The sequence below is a fragment of the Diadema antillarum genome, unplaced genomic scaffold, assembly GCF_040938485.1.
Source record: "Diadema antillarum isolate AM-2024a unplaced genomic scaffold, OU_Dant_1.0 scf00000156, whole genome shotgun sequence".
NCBI classification, from domain to species: Eukaryota; Metazoa; Echinodermata; class Echinoidea; order Diadematoida; family Diadematidae; genus Diadema; species Diadema antillarum.
In genome coordinates this window covers 2,058,360-2,081,456 of record NW_027271045.1, presented here as the reverse complement: position 1 = coordinate 2,081,456, position 23,097 = coordinate 2,058,360, and the positions used below count along the sequence as shown (strand labels likewise).

The 23,097-nt window shown below is 37.2% G+C and overlaps 1 protein-coding gene across 5 annotated transcripts in view; it reads right to left on the bottom strand.

Annotated features, from left to right (window-relative positions):
• Positions 1–1,003: 1,003 nt before the first annotated feature.
• LOC139722053 (advillin-like) overlaps positions 1,004–23,097 on the bottom strand; it is a 126,753-nt gene continuing 104,659 nt past the window's right edge. For 4 of the 5 annotated variants that reach the window (XM_071633371.1, XM_071633374.1, XM_071633372.1 and 1 more), the window contains exons 5-14: positions 19,957–20,062; positions 19,335–19,445; positions 16,549–16,760; positions 13,621–13,699; positions 12,852–12,950; positions 10,996–11,149; positions 7,946–8,070; positions 7,268–7,405; positions 4,146–4,232; positions 1,085–3,595 (exon numbers count right to left, since the gene is read on the bottom strand). In XM_071633371.1, the coding sequence (XP_071489472.1) occupies positions 3,458–3,595; positions 4,146–4,232; positions 7,268–7,405; positions 7,946–8,070; positions 10,996–11,149; positions 12,852–12,950; positions 13,621–13,699; positions 16,549–16,760; positions 19,335–19,445; positions 19,957–20,062 (1,249 nt within the window). In that variant the 3' untranslated portion in view covers positions 1,085–3,457. The other variant, XM_071633375.1, reaches the window with a different exon arrangement.

Genomic DNA, 23,097 nt, shown 5'->3' with positions numbered 1-23,097 from the left:
ATAGCATTCTCACCAAATTATTGTAGTTTGTAATAATCTAGTAATGATGACATTTAGGAAGGGGGGATGTTGCAGGTGCTAAATCATAATACCAAAAACATGATTTTGAATAATTTGCATGTATTCAGAAGAAAAGAAAAACTTGCAAAAATTTTGAAATTCCATAACTTTCTTATTCTATGACAACTATGATGGGATTCTTTATCATTTCGTTTGTCTGATATTCCTCTATTTTACTAAAAATCAACTCAAACAAGGTATGAACTTGCACTTTAACTTCAAGGTCCCCTTATTCAAAAGTAGCAGTCCTACAAGTTTGATTTTCAGTCATTTATATTGAGGGCTATGGGCCCTCTATCAATTTCATTTGGCTACATCTGTTTGGTTTTGTGACACATGGTCACAAACAATCATGACTACTCTTCCAACATGTTGGTTATTGCCATGCCATCTCATGAACTAAAGTGATACAAGTATTTCTTTGCACATGTAACTTTACTTGAATTATCTTTTCTATAGATGCAAAACAAGTGTCACATGAGTGCAGGCTGAATGAACTCTCCCTCTAGGGTGAAAGCTATTGACGACATTATATACACAGTGGCGGATCCATAGGGCCAGGGGGCGCACCGGGCTATTTATTTTTTTGTTAAACAAAAGAAATAAAAAGGAAAAAAAATGGGGGGGGGGCACTGGCTCCCCCCTTTAATTTTGTAAAGGCGCCTCCCCTTTACGGAATTCCTGGATCCGCCCCTGATACAGGTGTTTTATCAGAGAGCACTTGATATTGGCATTTTTCCTGTGCAAACAATTAGTAAATGCAGTGAACTGAGCATGCAAGCCAGTGATTAACTTGTTACAGAACTTAAAGGTGGACTTGAAATCAATTTCTTAAAAAATAACATAAAGAAACAAATCATAAAGTACTGAATGTGGTGCAAAAAAAAAAAAAAAAAAAAAGGAACCAGTGCATGATAGGCCTTCTGAGGATATAACTTCTTTATTTGAATTGTCTATTTCATTTCAGTACTTCCTCATCTCCTTCCTGGACGTGTTTAAAGCCGCTGCTGTGACCTCCCTGGAAATGCAATGGCACAGCCCAATAGAATGAGATAGAGAGAATATAGCACGAGTGATAAAATATCATATGGTTCATGTTTATTGAAAAATATATGTGGTGGAAGTGGTCAGGAATTATCTAAATTTTTACCAAAAGATACTGCAGTAATTAATTTACTGTTTCTTGGGTAAGACTAGTCCTTCCACCATTGTTGGTCTTCCTACACTGTGTTTTTATTTGTTTTATTGTACGTCAAGTGAATGAATTTTGTCAAACTGAAGATGAACCCATTTGATTACAAATGAATATGAGTAATATTTGGCACCCTGGAATACACAGAAGACTATAAAGAGCTTAGAGTGGTCTTCCTGCACATCTTCTCCACTATCATGACCTTCCTGTAGAAAAATAAGGGTGCAATCAAACAAACAAAAAAACAGCAACAAAGAACAAGAATATATGCAGAATTACATATAACATGGGTTCACATGATTCCCTCCTCATCTAATTTGTAGTGAAGTCATGTCAGACCATCAATCTGATATTTTAGTCATTATCACTGCAAAGAACAGGAAAGATCTCCTTCAAACATTTACAGTGCATACATAAAATGCATATTTTTTACAGCAATACAAAGTGGTATTTTCACTTTCTGGTACTACACATATTTTGAGAAGTGAAAAGAATGCAACTTAAGGTTTCATGTTAACATTCCGTGAGACAAGATATCTTGGCTAGTAGGGAACAAGAGGGAAAAGAGTTGAAAAAAGTGTTGAAGCAAAGAACATTGACTCTACTCTGAATTATGCTAAGGAGCAGAAATTACTACAAATCTTGAAAAAAATGCAGTGGACATGCAAACTCTTTGAGAGATGATCATGGGAAAATCTGTTTGCACACTGACCACAACACGGGACCTTTGGCACTAAATGTTAGTAAAAGCACACTAAAGAATATTGATACTAGAAGATTGGCACACTGCATAATGGTTATGATACAGGAAGCAAAGCAGTTTATAATTCAATTCTTTTACTATTCCTCACTTGATGTACTCTAACTATCATGCAGGCATAAGAGTCTCCTTGGACAAACAGTAGCCCAATACTGCTAGCATCCATGCACATCAATTTCTACTCCTACATATATTCAATATCTATCTCTTGAACAAGTCTAGCAAAAGAATATTGCTAGTAGGTGATGTTTCTCTCCCTCAGCATAAACAATCAATATCCTCCTCTTGTCAAATCTTACAAGTCCTTCCACAAACAAACAAATACATATATACAAAATACATACAAAAGAGTGGAAATTTCCCACTCTTTGCATGACATAAAATTAACTGCACAAATATTTGTACTTATAATGGGTAAAAACTATGCCTTGAGCATTTAATCAAAATGGAAAAGACACTAAAGAAACTCTATGTATGTTTTATAATCATAACATTTTATCAATTTGATTCTGGGGAACTACATATACAAAATTTGTTTTACCCAACTGAGCGCAAAATACTACTCCCAAAAAAAAAAAATCAATTTTTATAAGGCAAATTAACAAATCAAATATATTTCTCAAAATGTTAGTATCTGCTTTTCATGAGTCTCCTGTAACAAAAAGGAAACATTTTGTAATAATATGGGGTAATGCAGATGGGATTTAAGCATCTGTGCAAATATTCATCCGTTGATGTCTATGCACATAAGTACGCAAATTCCATGTCATCCAGTTGATCAATTTCATCTTCTTAGACCAATTTCACAGCACCAATTATGCCACAACTTCAATCTCCACTGTACTTACAAACTACAAGTCTTTCATACAATATTAAATATCATCAGTTTAGTGAATAATGATAATAATAAAGTACATTTATAATGTGCCGTATCTACCATTACTGATACTCTCGGCGCATGAGAGCCTATAAGATTCAACATATGCTGTGTACACATAAACAGCTATTATAGTACAACTCTTTATATTCAATCCATAGGCCTATCCAATGAAGATTGTAAGACATCCTAGGTAACATTAAGATAATGTTATATCTCCCATTTGACTGAATATAAAAATCAGTTTGAATTAATTGCTCCCCTCTTTCTCCTCTCTCTACAACAACAAAATATCAAGGACAGACCTGGCCCAGGCATATTTTTTTTTTCTTGCATGATTATACATGTACAAGAGTAAAAAATATGACCTACGCAAAACAAATTGCTACAAACAATAATCGCATTGATTTAATGCATATCTGTGAATTCTCCCACAAGTCTTTCATTGTAACTAATTTTCAATCAGATTTACTTTGGAAATATAACTCAAATAGAAAATTGAGGAACCTACGGTTGATTGTAAATCTAAGAATAAAAACCATAAAAAGCAGCCAAATCTATTACTCACTTACATGTATAGGAAATCCATCTTACCAGAGATCATTCCCTCATTTATTCTAACTCCATTACTCACCATATGAATGATCATCTTTCCTTTGAAGAGCTGAAGGAAATGCTGAGGTTCCTTGCCCTGTACAACTCTGATCTATTTGGATTAAGAAAAAAAAATACTAACTTACCATTAACACATTAAAAAAAAAAATTATCATACACTATCACTGACATTATTTGAATGATTTGAGTCATTATCAATACTGTACATCTTTGATACAGTTACTGCTGATCTTTGATACAGTTACTGCTGGAACTATTCCCATCATTTTGTTTTCTTGCTTTAATGAAAGTCATTAATATTGATCACTATCATTGTAATACTACTCTAATCATTATCATCAATTTGATATGTGTTTATTAAACTACAAAGCACAATGTCTAGACGCATATTGTGTGTTATCATTGACTTTAAATTTATTTGCACAGAGAAAAAATATGACACATCAATTCTGCAACCAATTGTTAGACAGGTTCATATTGTATTGCTTACAAGCAGGTTTCAGGTTTGAGATTCATAATGATAAAAATTATACTGATTATTGAAAATGTGCACATTACTTCACAAGGACTAAAGAAACATCCTTTTTCACACCATGAAAGAATATATTCAGTACTTGAAGAGACAGTCAGTAGCATATTACCTGTACAGCCTGTCCATGAAGCTTGTCATCAAACTTGACAGCATGCAGGGCTGCCGCACCTTGCTCATCTTGAGAGGAATTCAATCCCTATATTCAGGCAAGACATAAACTTTCTGCTTATCGAAATCATCATCTTGTCAAGGTCAGTTTTCTATGGGGCCTAGCCTTCGTTTCCAATGCCCATTTGGGGGTAGATGGCACTTACATACTTTCAATTCCACTGGTCAAGATGTCAGCAATATTAAAATCGACATCTATTTTCATTACCATTTCTACACGTTTATTATCATGAGATATGGCACATTTCACAAGAGATTGAGACTTTAAAGGTATGACAGTGTGTGAATGAAAGCTAACTAAATGTATTTCCTGATACATCACAATGCAAATAAGTGTAACTGACAAATCTAAGCTGTGTAGACTATATAAATGTAAACTAAATTGCAAAAAAGACCTCCATATCAAGTATATGTATGGTGAAGATGTTGACCATCACGGTGAATAAGATGACAATAGCATACCTGCCAACATTTCAAGATGAAATATCTTACTCGTGGATTGCAAAAATCTTATTTTGTATGCAAACTAAAGTTAAAAATCTTACTTTCAGTCAAATCTTCAGATAATACACATGAAAGGTATCTCTAAATATTTTTGTAAAATCTTATTTCTCTGACAGAAAATCTTATTTTGCTATTTTTAATGTAAAAAATCTCACTGAATCTGATAAAATCTCATTAGTTGGCAAGTATGCAATAGGGGAACAAATTAATCACTTGTCTCGCAAAAAACATCGCAGTGAGGTGTACGACGTTTCGCTCACTACTGCTGAGCTTCGTCAGGTACAATAAGACACGGCGGTGCGTGCACAAGTTGTAGCGTGTATATGCGGACGTGGTAGTGGGCACGCCGCTACCAGGGCCGGGTCGGGCGAAGCTCAGCAGTAGCGAGTGAGACGTCATACATCTCACTACAATTTTCTTCGCGAGACAAGTGATTAATTTGTTCCCCTATCATCATACATGTATAGTATACATGATTATTCTAAAGTAAGACATATGGGTCAAGTGTCGGTTCAAAACAATGGCATGTCCCCCATGATGACACTTTTTGTCCCCTACAAATCGCTGGATAACATTTCATAATTGCTTAGCAAACTAACTAGAGCAATTCAACTGTTGCGCATGGTAGACTATGATGCCTCCAATTCCCATGAATCACTACATCTGCCATGAGAACACGGCCCTTCATTCACATGTTGAAGTGACTAACTCTTGACCACTGCACAAAGGAAATATTTTCTAATGTATTTCCGTCCACTGGTGACACAACATTTACTCCTATGACAATCGCTCCAGTCTTATTTTCTCCAAAGACTTTGGGTTAGGGTAAGGGTTGTGTGGGTTTTAGATTTAGTTTGATGCGATGATTAGGGTTCGGTTTGTGGGTGGAATTTATTTGGCTTAGCGTGCAGATACACTGTATTTCACGGGAGCAATTGTCACATGAGTAAATGTCAGAATCCACATTCATTTCATCAAATAACATCATCATTGGACTAAAACTTGGTGAAAATAACAGTTTACCCAAACTTTGGTGACCTTGTGACCATAATGTGTAATACTTCCGTCATTCTAGGCAATTAACCACAGTACAATGACTCCTGACCTTGACTTATAATGCATCAGAACATCAATTTATTGTTAATTTCTTTCTACACGTCCATTAATTCACACCACTGTACATGTATATTGTTAGCTTGAGGACTGGAAATGACAGTAGAGTGACTTCTACCCTTGGCCTTACACCACCACTAAGTATCACTTTACTGAAGTAACGAATATTGTCTATTCATTTTTACTCTTCGTACCAAATCATACCCGATCATCATTGGATAATCCTACATGCAGTTCCAACTGAAAGTGCTAATAATGTAAAAGTGATGCAGGAAAACAAACCTACTGAATTTAATTCAAGAACATTTTGTCTTCCATCACACTTATCTACTTCCTTCTTGTCATTTGTCACCACCTTTGGTTCTACACATAACTTCCACAGTATGAGTATTCAATGGCTTCATACATATAGTCTGTGCGGGACACAGCATTTGACAAGACATTGATGGGTGGAAAATGCTAGTGCAGCTACAACATGTGTAGTTCTACTAGCAGCAATAAATTTGCTGCTGATTGCAATTCTGAAATATTGAAAGATGTATCCTACAACTCACTGTAAGAAACCTGTACAAAATTAAATCATTACAGCTGAACATTACCTGGACAAATAGAACTGAGATCAACTGCCCCTAACTAATTACTGATTAAATTCAAATTAATCGAGTGTTTTCAATGCCAATCCAGTGCTCCTTTGAAAAGAAGGGAATGCTGAATCGATCATATAAATTATGACACTGAATGTAGGGACCTATACCTAACTACTGTTGATTTCAGATTGAGTTCAAATAACCTCTTTTTTTTTTCTTTCTTTTTTCTTTTTTGCTGCTACAAACAATGCTATTTTGAGAGAAAGACAAAGATACCTTTAATCTTAACCCATTCCTTAAGGGAATCTGGTGGCTTGTGTATTAAGTCTAGATGGGCATTTCAAAATTCAGTATGGAACATGTTGATAATACAAGGCACAAGGCTAAAACACTTTTTTCACCCTCTCAGAGAAAGCCAGTCTGTATTAAAACGCTGTGTATGTAAACACCTGAAGAGTTTGTTCGCAAAAACCGATAAGTCCATATTTGCCAAATGGAGATATTTGCAATTAAAAGTCAAGAAAAATAAAGAGAATAATAAGAAAATTTTTGCTTCTTTTGACAATAACTTCAAAAATGTACCTTTATATGTAGTGACCAACATATCATCTAAAAGGTATTACTTTGTACTCTATGACAGAGACCGTACTTCAAAATCTTCAAAAATGGGCTTATCGGTTTTTGCGAACAAACACTTCACTTTCTAACAAAAAGAATCTGCATATTGATGACAAGAAAATTGCAAGATAAGTATCTCTAACTGGTGATTGCTGCTGCATAATCCAGGAGAAATGTGCTTCAATCTTCATCATGCCAATACAAATTATTTTTGAGTAGCCAGGCTAGCAAAAATTCTCACCAGCCAGTAGTAGATGATATAGCGCTCCCTGCCTCCTTGTTTGTATGTGTACTGGATGACGTATGAATCTCCTCCAAAGAACTGTCCATGTAGCTCATTGGGCTGCTTCACTGGCTCAAAGTTCTCTATCCTGTACACCTGAAATAAGACAGCAATTTTCCCAATCATCAAACATCATTTCACCATGACTGAGAGCAATGGAAAAAAGAAGAAGAAAAAAAAAAAGATATCATCATAATCAATTTCAGCTGTTGTTGACAAACACCAAAGAAACTATTTCCAATACTTGTACAAAGTCATTCATGACTGTTTAAAATTGTTTACATAAAGTGTTGACAAATTTGACATTTCTGTTGTCAGACTTTCTTAACAAATGTTAAAGATTATTTTAAAGAAATCAACTGAATGCAAGATAATAAAGTACATTCATCCACGGACTGTACAAATGTATCTCCCTTGATTAATATGCAATGCTTATCAGTATGCAAAATCTGTCAGCTCGGACTCATTCATCATGTATACTAGTATTCAATCATTTGAAAGTAACTGGCTTACAATAATTACACTTCATCAAATACTTTCAGAGAAATAAATCCACTTCACGAAGTGTCATGCTGCCCTTTAAATGCTCCTCACTGTTAAAAAAGACATTATAAATGTGTGTTCTCATAACTTTACCTCAATTTTGCCCGTTCCATCATCAAACATGCCGCTTCTTGAGGCCATGTTGGGATTGGATTCAAGGTCAGCTGTCTTGATTTTGTGAAGACTACTGGCATCAAATTTCTCCTTTTTCACATGAGCTGTAAATAATCATGCATCACATCAATATCACTTTTTCAATACTCACAAGTGCGTATCACAGTGGATTGCCTGTTATCAATTCTTGTTGCCTAAACAGCTGTCAGCAGAGTACTCCACTCATGTTTCACTTAATTACATTTAAGGGACATTTGTATGAGGCATGCCGTCTACTAGACAATATGTGAAGCTTACTTTAGAGTAAACATAATAGCCCTGAGATTACAATGTGAAGGACTGTATTAATACAAAATGAGACACAAACCAGACAAACACTACTCGTAGTCATTCAGGACAAGCATATCTGTAGCCTTCATGTAGACTTGTGATATATACAACTTATAAAGTGTGTTGATATAATGCAGCTTGTACAAAGTACCCATAGGACAATACCTGTTAAAAAATTTATTGAGTAAAGCCACTTTATGGTCATAAATGAAAAGGTTACATCATGTGTTATGTATAGGTATATGTATAACAAACATGAAACATGATACAGAGGTACACGTATTGCATTTTGGCAACAGCACAGTATAGAAGATGAGTTGTAATGTGATACCACTCGTAACAAAGTCTGTCCTAGAGCCCTTCATTTTCTTTCCTGGATTGCTGTGTACTCACTGCTCTACGCTTAAGACAAAAGTAGGTGTATGTAGTGTAATATTGGCAAAGTATATCTCCTGTCAAATTTTTACTCATTTGACCTATTTATGCTGAGACACTTTCATCTTTGATGGCACTGCTTCCTTTCCTGCTTGCTGTTAACAGTCCTGTCTCAATAAATCAGTAAACTATAACATGAAACCTGAGTGCACTGCATTGTCTGTGTCCAAGTCAAACATTCCCCAAGGATCCTAGTGTGTGGAATGATTCCTCAAGCCTGAATAGTCATAAGGTTGTTATTGCATTTAATTTGTTTCAAATGAACAAATACATCCAAAAAAATTTAATTAATCAAAGAACATGGATGTACAAATTGTATTTTAAAAGCATGCAAATTTTAAGAAAATCCAATGATTCCTTTAAAAACAGGTGCCACAAAGTTTGGACTTCATATGATGTGCATGTGTACAGATAACAGTTCCTGGCTGCATGTTGAAATGATCACATACCTCAAGATCTATTTTCTTCCTTTCCATAATGAACAGCATCAGGAGTGCTAACTTTTGATAGAAAGGCTTTCAGTCTCAGAGAAAGTTGTACATAATTACACAATTTTTCAAACTTTTTCTATGCAAGAACATAAGTGTAATGAGTTCCTCTGATACTTTCTTACTTCCCACTGTTTTTAGAGGGATATTTATGTGATACTTGCATACAGATACTAACCCAAATACAAAATTTGAATGTCTTAATATATGTTTTGAAGCATGGAGAACATACTAATTAGAGGTCCAGTTTACCTTTGGGAACAGAGATTTTGAAAATGTTCAAGATATCAGATTTGATGCATATGTGTAGGTCTGCTGTATCTCAAAACAACCTACCAGATGAAATTTTTGCAATAAAACCTAAAATACAAGGAGATATCAGTATTTTACTCAATAAACCATAACTGCAGACGGTTTAGTCTAGAAGCATTCTTATTTAACTATTGTTCATATTTTGTGTATTTAACAATACTTAACATCAATTACACGGATTCAAATTTTTACAGTAGTTGTTTCTATCACTAACTCACATTCTAGAACTATTTCAAAGCATTAATGCTGAGTTTTTGTTTCATATGCAAATGGTAAATTATGCTTTTAATAAGAGATGTTTAAGCACACAAGTACCGATAAAACCGCATGGTCTATTTTCATCACCTCAAAACACATGAGATGAAAATTTAGTGCTATGAGTAGTAGCCTCTTTTTGCCAATGCATTTGATGTCTACCATGAGGTGAGTTCTGCAGTGAGAACTGAGAATGTGATTAATGACTCTTTATCATTTCATGACCCCAGGTTCATGACTGGCAACTTTGCCATCCAGATAACTGCAAGTACCGCAGTTCTCACTGTGGTACTTGCATGCTTCAACGACTCTTAATATGTATTTTATTAAGTTCTTCATGCTTCATAACATATGTTTAGACAATCAAATTTTGTATTTGGGTTACCTGGTTGAAAAGTTATAAATGGTGGCCATTTAAGAAGCCATTTTTTATTACAGTACTTGTGTGGGTCAACATCTCTTAATATGTATTTTATTGAGTTTTTCATGCTCAAAAACATATATCTAGACATTCAAATTTTGTATTTAGGATACCTGCAAGTAGTTGAAAAATTATGTAAAAATTTCAGGTAATGGTGGCCATATTGGACGCCATCTTGCATTGCGGAAAGCGCTCCGCGAGGATTTATAAGGACTTTTAATATGTTATTCTAGACACATTCCTGGAGCTATCCTGAAAAAATAAGCTTGAAACTTTATACCAGAAATGTCCAGGTTAAAACTAACACTCTTGGCCTGACCGTAGATGATTCACAATCATGTAAATTCATGAATAACTGCAGTACAATGTACTCTCATCATAAGGAATCTATGGAATATTTCATCAACATCATTTTTGTCCACTGACAAGTGGTGAGTGCTGACAATTTCCCAATGCTCTGATGAGTGGCTGAGAAGTGTCAAGATGGACTGTTCCCAGGGTATTGGTCAGTTAAAACATGTTTTGTCAGTGATTTTGCACTGACAAATCTTGATGAAATGACCCCAAGCTATAAACAAAATCTTGATATAACAAAGTTTACTTCACTCAGCAAGCCAAGCCTTCAACTTGACCTTTGATCTTCAAGGTCACCTGGATGGCAAAGTTGCTAGTCATGAAGCTGGGGTCATGAAGTAATGTGCATGTACATGTACATGAGAACTGCAGCTGTCCTCTACAGATTCACATGTTCACTGCAATTGATAAACTGCGAAAGTTGTACAGCTTACCAATGTTGCCAGTGGTATACGTCTTCCCTAATCCCTTGGTGTCTCCAGGATCCCTCCATGCCTTGAAGATGGCTTTAAAGGCAGCTGTCTCACTGTTTTCATTGATGACAGACACTGGTGTCGTCTCTGGGTATTGTTTGGCCTTGATGAATCCCTAAGAGTGAGACAGGAAGGGGAGGGGGTGGGGATAGACAATACAAACGTAATTACATGTGTCCTTTCATTGATGTGCTTCATTATTTCAAGCCCTTCCCCTTTTGGGGGGCTTGAAAGAAAGAACCACCTCAATGAAAAGAAAACTGTGTGACTGGTTGTACCACCCACTATCTAACCAGAACATTACCACACAAAGCAGTGGGAATGAGACACACATGTGTACAAACACAATATCTCTTGTGTTTCGTAAAGTCCAATCAAATATCTGAAAGGGTAGAGTACATATTTTATGCACAAAATCCATGTTCAGTGAACAGCAACATACACCAGGATATGCCTTAACACCTTCAATAGTGTCAGTGCTTTGTTTGCAAACTGGCACTCACACTGGGGTGTGCTTCCTTCACACACTGGAATGCACACTGGGGCGCTTTCTTCTCAGATTATCACAGATGGAAACAACTGAGTGTAGTTGACAATGAATAGAGATTACCTACATTTATCAAATTAACCTACTGCTACACTTGGGTGGGCATGCTTTACAACCAGGTCAAGTCTGGATGCACTACTAAATGCTAATGAAAATACTTGGCAAGTTGAGCCAAATGCCTCAGCACATAAAGGGTCACTACATATACATGAACATGTGACTACTGCGTGAACAAGTTTAAAAAGAGAAGAAAAAGTTTAAAAGACTTTGACAACCTCAAGGTCTAATTCAAATATACACATGAATACATACAAATACATACATGTGACCTGGCATTAAGTTTTCAGGTGGAACTCACAAAACATGACAATGCAGTGTTTGTGTAAAATTCTGATAAGGAAAGTGTGATGATCCTAAGCTTTAGAAATAATGTACATGTATACCACAACTTTACCTTTGAAGGAGAAATGTCTGTATGAAGCCATTAAAAATATGTGTAGAAAGTGATTCAATCAAACATTTCAGATATAAAGGAAAATCGAGCAGGGATGAAACAAAATGGGTTGTGCCTATATCAGGAGGGTATGTCAGTAATGATCAAAAAGCATTTTACAGAGTAAAAAAAATCATGCATGCATCAAACAAGACAGAGACTATTCATCTCTGCTGTCTTGTATAGGATACCATCATTTTTAAGGCAAGTCCGATTCTATCGCTCCACTACTCACAAGTCATTTTGAATAATGTGAGCATTGTTGGGTCATTTCAAAGTCTTTGAGGTCTCTTGATTTACAAGGTCCATTGCTATGAGACAGATCTGTAATTAGCCGTAAAGTTGTGGTCGTTTAGTAGTGATTCCATTACTCCATCCATTTCTTTTCTTTCCAGTCAGAGAAAACAATGCTCTCTTTGACAGAGACACAGTAGCTTGGACATGGATTTATATCTGTCATCACTGCTAAATGTGTCAGTCAGAAATCACATTTAAACCATCTATCATATAATGCATATTTTCATAAATATTAAAATACACACAATGTGTTATTTTTTTCCACGATCATAATATTGCATCATGTTGGGAAATGCCTTTTTTCTTACATACAGCGTACAACAACTTTAACATGCAGGAAGTATTGAAATGATGTGATAAGAAATGTAATGTATCCCTGCAAGAAAATGTAGTTGGCTTGAGCTGAAAATTTGGCTGTATACATTCTGACGTCAATTGCCATTCTCAGATACACTTTGCTCAATGGAAATAAATCCTCACCTGGGCATTGCTGAAGGCACTCTTCCTCTCCTGCTTGGTGGAACCCTTTCCTTTCCACACAAAAATCCCACAGTGCCCTTGGTCAATGATAAAGCAATCCTGCACACATACACAATCAGAAAAGGACAGTCACTATTAGGCCTATGAGATGTATTAACCATTAAGGACGGGCTGATTTTGCTACAACACGCATTTCTATAGACACCCGCCCGTGCATACTCAGGACTCGTCCTCAACGGGTTAAAAAGAGGAAGTTCACCTCGAAAAACTGTGATAAGGAGTAAGAGCATCATTACCTCTTAAAAAAAGTCTTCTAAGTCAGTGACATGTTGTTTAAATGTCATAACAAGTACACAAAAGACCATAATTTGTGTATTTCATTTTGTTGAATAAGTAAATGAAAGTGTGACAAAAACAAACAGTGAAAGGATGTTCTTTTTATGTAGTATCTACCCCTACCAAATGTGCGCTATAATTTGTGCACCAAAGTGAGTGACATACCTCCAAGTCATTTCATTTGCTACAAGATGTCTGCATTATATAGTTCAGAGTTACCACTACAAAAAATATTGTTTACTTCACAGGAATATGAAATCCAAGACTTGATCATTATGCCGGCAAGCTATAGACCATGTTTGGAATTTATTTTTTGCCCATACGGGTACTACTGAATAAATTCTGAAAGCAACAAGAGCACACATGATTCACAAGTCAATCACAAGCATGATCAGCTGGGAGGGAAGAAATCAAGTTTTGGATGTTGGCTAACCTGGCTGTTCAGCATAGACTGCTCCAATGGGGCGCTACAGATCTCAGTGACAACAAGTGAACCACTCTCATCAGAGACTCTGCAGAAAAAGGACAAGAGTTCGATAAATCTTATGTGCAAATGTTTACAATTTTTCTTGTATTCTACAACAGGGTGAAGAAAGCATGTGTATGTACATAAAAACACATAGGAGTGATGCATAACTCTAATTCAAACTATAATGTATTGGTATTTGTATTAACTTCCTTACTGCCATACTCACACATTCAGGTGTACATCCATGTAAAATTCCACTTACTCAATTCAAATTGCATTCAATTCATCATTTCGATTACATTTTTGACATACATACAAACACAGATGTGATATATTGTAGCTACTAATGCAAAATGAATTCCACAAGAATGCCTTGCACTGTTTTGGTTGTCAGTAAGAAATCATTTCATGAAATTTCAACATTCTTCTGTTCTCATCAGATACTGGTGCTGATAGTACCTGCTAAATGCTATATCTAAGAAACAGGAAATGACAAACAGTCAAAAAAGATGCCTCAACGCTATTTCATTCACACACATTTTCAAATATATGGATGTCATGCCGTCAATCCCTCGTTTGAGGCGAGACCCCACTTTAACGAAGCTGATGGGGTGCTATACCCCCCTAACGATTCTTCGTTTGAGAGTTAGGAGTCGAAGTATTTGTCCATTGCAAATCATCTTTCTGCTCACGCGTGACAAACGTGGAGGCCAAGCCAGGGTTTAATGACTCCAGCAGCTGTCGTATTACGTAAGAGCATGATCAGGATATCTGCCTGTGGCAGACCATTCAAAGTGAACTCAATTTTCTCTAACCTTTCTAAAGTTTTCAATTCTATATTCTATTGAGAAATTCTATGGTCATCCATTTTACATTTCGAACGAAAAAAATTGACCCGTAAATAACGAAAATACAGGAATAAGAAGGAGAGCATTGCCAGTTTGCCGGTGCTGACAATGTGTAATGCACACGTACACACACGTACACACACACACACCATGGAGCTACATAGCCCATGCCAAAACCAAAACAATCTCCTCCTCTCGCGGTGCCCCCCCCCCCCCCCCCCCCCCCCCCCTGTGGCGCTGTGGCGATGACTGATGCTTAGATTAGGCCAGGGTCAAGAAACAGGTGTTTTATATCTTTGGTTTTTAAGTCATTGATTGCAAAGATATACACTGGCATTATTTACGGGGTGTAGCCTCTTCAAACGAGAGATTTGCATCATGGTTCCAACAGTGTCAAGATATAGTTACACGTATATGATAGACATGCTACCAGCAAATCATATCGGAAATGATGGCTAACCATAGTTAGCTCTTTATTACTTTAATGTATATAACAGAACAATGAATGCTACGCTGTCAACATAATATGCTGGTCTATAGACTTTGATCAGGAACTGACAGTTCAGCCATCTTTGGACTCATCATTCCTCATCTGAAATAATGTTAACTCTGAAGATTTTGCACCCCGCTTACCTGTTACATTCTTTGTATTGACTAAAATTTTTAATACTCATCATGCATATTCTTGGTTGCATATCACTTTATTTCATTTACAAGCTAGATGTTCACCTTCCATATGAAAATGTATCAAACTCAATATAATAGAATACCATAAGCAGTGGTACAGTTTAATTTTGTGAACTTACTGTAAAACATGATATTTTCACAGCATGAAACTTTCGCGAATTGGAGCCAACAGTCTTTTTCGCGGCATGAAATTTTTGGGAGTTGCCTCTATACACTCAATGCATATAGTGTAGACAAGATCTTTTGCATACATTTTAATTTTGCGAATCCAAAAATTGAGAAAAAACAGTGACTTTAAACTTAATTAAAATTCCTACAAAACTCACACGATTTACCTACAATATTCCCAACAGGACTAACACAAATTCACACCACAATATCATCGTAAAAGTAAGCAGTCATGATCTATATATTCACCATAAGAACAAGGATGGAAAACTTGTTAGTAAATCACAGCGCAGTTTTGCGGGGTACGCTACCTGCCTAGCTGCCAGTGCACTGGGACGGCAGCTTGGACAGCAGCTATATACATTAACATTGTGTCTCCCATATCCGGCCAATTTGCTTATCCGGATGAGCGCCGGTCCCGACATGGCCGGATAATCGAGGTCGAACTGTATGTCATGTATGTTTATTTCAACATCATTGGGTCTGTCATTCATAGTGATGTATGGTTTGCATTGTTGTAAAGTGAGGAAAAGCCTTCAACGGGTAAATCCTTGTTTTAAGAGCTTACATGAATAGAATGCTGCCAATTCTGGTAATTTGTGGAAAATGGAGATCACAGTCACTTGCAACTGAGTTTCCATTAAAATTTGATGTTACCTCTGACAATATTTGCACCCTTGTTACAATGATGCACTATCAATGAAAGCCAATGAAGGCATCTACTTAAATAATGTGCCCATTATTCATTCAAGGTTTGCATAGAAACCTGGCATTTAACCTTGCATTTACATCATCCTGTTAGAACCTTACAAACGGCACAACAAGCTGTGACTATGACATCAATATTCAGATTCAGTACATCCCTTGTTACATTACAAGCATTGAACTAATTTCTTCTTTTTTCTTCTTCATGAGAAACATTAATGATTTTGCTTGACATAGATCAAACATATCACTTTCATTTCTTGCAAGATAAAGGCAGGAACATCTTAAATCACACCTAAATCACAAATAGATCACAACAGATGAGAGGCCCTGTGATAAACAATCTACATCAGGGTGATTTATCTGAAACTCACCAAATGCCATGTTTTGCATATATTCAAACTGAACTCCAGCCATCACATTGTCCAGTTTTCCTAATAATAAAAGATTTATACTTTGAACTGCTTTCAGTTTAGAGACATACTTGTAGAGCCTTGTCTGTGAGGCCTGTTGTCGTGAGAAGCGTTCATCATCATCTTTGGCTGGCTGTGGCTTAACACCTCCTCTTGGCCCAAGAGCATTCTTCCCTTCAGAAATCTTGAGTGTCTCTGCATCGAACTTATCATTGTCAACAAAGTAGATGCGGGCTTTGCCCCCCTTCTCATCATCACGTATTTCCTTGGCCACTTGAGTTCCCTTGATGGACACGGAACAGATGCACACAAAGATCATTTAGTGTTATCAAATTCATGTGTGAATAACATCATTGATGGGTAGAAACCCCCACAACAAGCTCTCTCAAACAGCATACTGATACTATAGGGACAGCAAATGTTATAGGCACACATCACATGTAAACTACAGGTGCTATCATATTTTAGATACATCCTATCCACAATTGAATTTGAAAACAGAGGTCTAGCCAACAGATAATGTGTGAAATGAAACTACTGGTAGTCTCAGAATAAATTACAGTTGAACCTCTCGTATCCGGACAAGTCGGGACCGGGGCTCATCCGGATAAGGGATTTGGCCGGATACGGGAGACTCAATGCTTTATACATGTACATGTACATGTACATATACTGATGTAGCCCATTGTAGTACCACATGTAGGAATGTGTATACTGCAGCCTTTTCATTGTTACACTCAGTAACAGACCCCAAAATAGAGGTTCGTGTTTGCAAGAATGAAATCATTTTCTTTTATAAATTCTTGGGATGATTTACCTAAATAATTATTAAGAAATGTATCAAGTATATGTAATTCATGTGTGTTTGTGTAGGAGTTCTCAAGGAGTTGGGAATCCCCCTTTCCTCCCGTAATTATTTTTTAAAAAATCACGGCGAGATTGCGTCTGTATAATAGAGAGATCCGGATAAAGGGAGGCCGGATAAGAGAGGTTCAACTGTACATCAGTAGGCCCTACCCTACGGTTTGGTGGAAGATTTTGATTAGACAAGAGCAGGTGTTTCACATTCACTTGTCACAAGTTTAAACGTAAAACTGAAGGTCTAATTTAACCATCATAAAGTCTCAACTTGGTGTTCCTTGATGGCATATCCAACTAAACTGTAGTCCCCTTTTTACTGGCCTCACAAATAATCACAACATATAATCTTTGCCAATAAAGGCATCTTTGTATAACTTCATTCACCTTTACCCCTTGATTAGGTGATAATAACATCTAGTTTGAGTACATCTAAAAAAAGAATAGTAATAATAAATGGTTTTGTGGTTGCTTTTTTTTTAATAAAAAAAAGTAAGCAATCCATGAGACTGCCATGAATGACAGTTACATTTCATCATCAGTACTTTGGATCCTTAAACGCATTATTGAGTCTTGGCATCCTGATTCTGCTAATCTGAGATATGTGTACAATTTCAGTAATGCTCTATACCTTAAGCTGCTAGGATAATTATTTCTCTGCATGAATAATCCCTGGTCATTCAGGTCTCTTTGTAATTGATGAATTATGTTAAGTTTCATTGATACACACCCTTCTCACCATGTTACCACCCTTTTAGGCACAATCAGACCACCACAGCCACAAATGTTCTATTCATTTCTAAAAGCATTTAAGTCGTTGAGGATGAGTCCCGAGTATACTCGGGCAAGCGTCTATGGGAAATGTGTGATGTAGCAAAATCAAACCGTCCTCAAGGGGTTAAAGTACAACTTGTGATGTGCTCTATGGTTCTAGAAGAGAAGGTCTTCAAAATTTGCACTCTGTTGGGCTGCTTGGGCCATACTAATGGGCTCCCTTGTATCCCTTCACTGAGAATAACTCCTGCCCAGTTTGAATATACTGTACATTTTACAGGGAAAAGAAGAAAATGTCTCTTTTTTTTTAACATCCCCCTCCTTTTGATGTAAGGCCACCAGTTGGAGCCATGCTGAAACTATCATGAACTTAAATTTCATACAATGTATTAACCTCTCTCATTAACTGAATGCAGCACGACCTGGCTGTACTTTGTTTGTATCTAAAGATGACCATTAGTGAAATTTATAGTTTTGGGACTTTGGAGTATATGCAATACAACCTGGTTGTCCTACTTCTTGATTGTGAGTAGATAATCTTTGGATTTGAACAGTTTTTACCTTTCTTTATTTTTTTTCTGTACGACATGGAGGAGCACTTGACTTAACTATTCATGAAGGTATGAACAGCAATATTTTCATGTACATTTTCTCTATATCGTGGAAATGTGTGCTTTTTGCAACAATAGCAACAAACAAAAAAATCTGAAATGTGAGACATTCCCCTTAATAGCAGTCACCCAAAAAATGCAAATAGACTACATGGTTCCATGATGATATAAAAGTTTAAAAACAGCTGTCTCCTGTGTTTTTCAAATATGGAATGATGACAATAGCAAGGCAGTGTTCACATGTATCATGAGTCACAAAATCAACAACCTATGCAGAATTATGTCTTCTATCAGTTTACGTAGTAACTATACTAAGTGACAATGGCATGTTGAGTAATTATTGCTGCACATACTGCCTTGTCTGGCGTCAAAATTTCATACAACTTCAAAGTGCCTGGCTTGTCTACCAGCAAAGTCTAGTAACTTCAACAATATACTTTGAAGAAGAAACAGGTGGCAAATTTCAAAAAGAGCTTCATATCTATGCAACAACAAACAAATATGTTAAACAAGGCTTCTAATAGATGACAAATAGTCATCAGATCTACAGCTGTATTCAATACAAATGCTAAATAAGTCAAGAACAGCAATCTACTGACAAACTCAATCACTACCTTCATGCGCTCAATTCGGTTTGATTCTGGACCATTCCAAACTACAATGTGTTGACCCAGGTCAAAGATGAAAACATCTCCACTGTTCAGGCTCTTCCATTCACATGGCACCTGCAGAAAAGATGGCACAAATCAGGGAATCTGTGATTGATAGTCCATAGTATAATATTTGTAGACATGAAACTTGATATTCAAACATAATCTATGTGGAAAGTTCTTCAAGGGCAGGGGATAAGAAAGAAATACACCAATTCACTTTTATTTTTTTCTTTGTTCTAGCAACAGCTAGCCTTATCTAGTAACCAATCATGACTATTAAATCACATGTCACACAAACTACTTTGTATAAACAAAGACAGTAAGAGTATTCTCTACCAGCCTTGCATATAGGTGCATGTAAAGCGTAGTTTAAAATACCTGGTAGTTACGGCATCACTGATTTTTTCATTGATGTGAATGCCAAGCTTTGTCACATACTTTATAGAAGAATATCTTGAGAATAACATCTCTCTTAAGCAATATGTCTTGGTGTACTATATACGCAATTATCACACAGCCTGTGAATATTGCATCAAAAGTTCCCACCTAACAGCAAGATGCAAGTATTCCAGAGGTTTGTTACCTGGTTGACCCTGACGTTCCGCTTTCCCTTGACCAGATACATTTTCTTGATGAATTTGTCCTTATCAACCTTCTTGAAGCCAGACTTGACACCTCCTTCGAGGTACCTGCGTAGCATTCGGAAACAAAACTCTCATGAGGAATTTCTATGCAGTGGGCCAGAAATGGCAGAAAAGGTTTGTTTGTGGTTTTTTTTTTTTTTTTTTTTTTTTTTTTTTTTTTGGGGGGGGGGGGGGGGTTTTGGGGGGGTCTTTTTTTCATGACAGAAACTAAAATTACTGTTTATCTACCTGTACTGAAAATTTCAGTGTGAAAAATTGACTAGAATGACCAATCAAATAAAGAAAACTCCATGTCAGCTTTTTTGTTGAGATGTATTGCAAGTTCTGCCTTTGCACCTAACATAGCCCCCCCCCCCCTATTGTCATTTAATACCAGATGAATAGATCTACAATGACAACAAAAGATGATCAAACTGACAGACACTCTCTATGCGCTAGTTTAAAAACAAGAGACCCAGGGGTCACACGCTCACCTGAGTATCGCAAGTTCACCTTCCATGCATTCTTGCAGACTCCTACCTGAGAACAATTGGAAATCTTGTGGTGGGGGTAGCTTTGAGAATGGGGGCATGGTGTCCATTTACATATTCCATCACACTGGTAAAGATACCTACCAAGTACACTGTACTTTATAGAATGTTGGATTATGCAGCTTGGGAAAAAAAGACTTAAAGCCCTATCACTTTTGATTAGAACGAGAGAAAAATATTATTTAATATCCATTAATTTAGGAGGTTTGGACCCCCTGGGGCCCCCAAGGAAAGCATGGTGCCCATTCAAACACTTTGAGATTTTATCCCTGTGGGAATGCTACTTGACAAGTTTGGTGAAAATCCATTATGTTGTTTTCAGCAAGAAGATGATAATTAAGGCCCGCATTTGGACCCCCCCCCCCCAAATCCCATCCCGCTTCCTTGGGTCCCAAGGGGGTGGGGGGGGGGCACCCCTGATTCTCCCATGAACAAACTTGAAACAACAGTCATCTATATACTGACTCATTGTATTAACTTAGCTCAATCACTTCCAGTTCTAGAGAAAATCTGTACAGATTCCTTACAGGAGGGGGGGGGGGGGGGAGTGGGACCCCTGGGGCCCCCAAGGTGGGGTATGGTGCCCATTTGATGGAATTGAAATTCTATCCCCCTAGGGATGCTACCTGCCAAGTTTGGTGAAAATTAGTGATATGGTTTTCAAGAAAAAGATGAAAATTTACAATTTCGGTCCAAATTTAGGCCCCCTGGGGCCCCCCAGGTGGGGCATGGTGCCCATTTGATGGGAATTTGATTCTTTCCCCCTTGGGATGCTACCTGCTAACTTTGGTGAAAATTCATAATGGCATTTTCAAGAAAAAGATGAAAATGTACAATTTGGGCCCCATTAGGACCCCTTCAGACCCCCCTCCCCTGGGTCCCAAAGGGGGCACCCCTGATTCCGCCATGAACAAACTTGAAACTACAGTCATCACTGCACTAATTCATAGTATTAACTTAGCTCTATCACTTCTGGTTCTAGAGAAGAAGATTTTTTAAGATTCCTTAATTTTGGGGGGTTTGGGCCCCTCTGGGGGCCCCCCAGGTGGGGTATGGTTCCCACTTGAAAAAATTGAGATCCTATCCCCCTAGGGATGCTACCTGCCAAGTTTGGTGAAAATCGGTCTAGGGGTTCTGAAGAAGAAGATGAAAATGTAAAAGTACACGCACGAAGGACGACGCACGACGGACGCCAGACGAAGAGCGATCGCAATAGCTCAGGTGAGCTAATAAAATCAGATGAATGAACTGGACAAATATAACAGACACATTGCTCAGAAGCTGTGAAAAAAGGACATCAAAACTAATCAAAAAGTGAGAAACATTGTTAATGTTGAATTACAGGAAAACATGCACTGATTTTTTAAGGGTATCTTTATTGCTCCCATGAGAGCAGGACATTGATGATGTCTACAGGAATTATCTGAATTTTTTTTAAAAGACTTTTTCCTGTTCTCATTTCGCACAAACACCCAGTTAATTCATCTGCCATTTTGTTAACAACTGTTTTACATACCTACAAATGTCTTTGACACCTATGGCAATACCTATTTAGGAAAGGTATTGCCATAGGCTACTTCATATCAAAAACATCTGTTGCCATTTTGAAAGCAAGGCTACTGCATTGTTCCATCCTTCATAAGAAACAGGTTGGGATATTCAACAGAGCCAAAACTTTGAGAGCAATTTTTTAATGATTATACGAAAATGAAACCTGGTATAACCTGCATTGCTTAAACATGTCCTTAATGCATATTAGTGACATGTTATTAGGTCAAGTTCTACATCATTTCAGAGTGTAGTGTCTAAAGAATTCACTTCAAAACATACTTTTGTAACTCTGTTTTTTACAAAGTTTGACTCAGTTTGATTAAGTATATCACTGCGTCTATATACACATGATGTATACTGTACATTACATGTATCTGGCACTGCATGTATACACTAAGTTTCAAGAAAAAATCATGAGGGATTGCACAGATATGGGTGAAATAGAAGAGAAGTTGACCTTGACCTTTGACCTTCAGCATGTGTAACAAAAGGTTCATAAGGGGGTATCTCACCGGGCTTGAAACTAGTTCGCGACTAGTTCGCGACTCCAGATTTTGCTAATTGCATAGACGTCTCCGCGACATGTCCGAGACGTCTCCTGAAAATTACAGAGTCTCCAATTAGTCGCAAGAAATTTAAACATGTTCAATTTTTTGCGAAGTCTCCGCGATGTCTCCGAGACGTCTCCCATCAGTTGCGGAGACGTCGCAGAGACTAATCATATCCGTGACTGCTGAGACGTCGCCGAGACCTGCTGGAGACCAGAAAAACTGGTGAGAGGTCGCGGAGACGTCTCCGCAACTCTATTTGACGCTGTTTGACCTACTTTGGAAACCACATGACCCATCTGCGTGCTGACATCCTGCCTAGATCAAGTCAGGTGATCCTGCAACCGCTCCCTCATATTTGAAATTTTTTGACACCTGCCATAACTCGTCTCAGAGATGTCTTCTTGGTGAGACCACGAGACATTTTTATCTTGGAGACGTCTCCGCGACT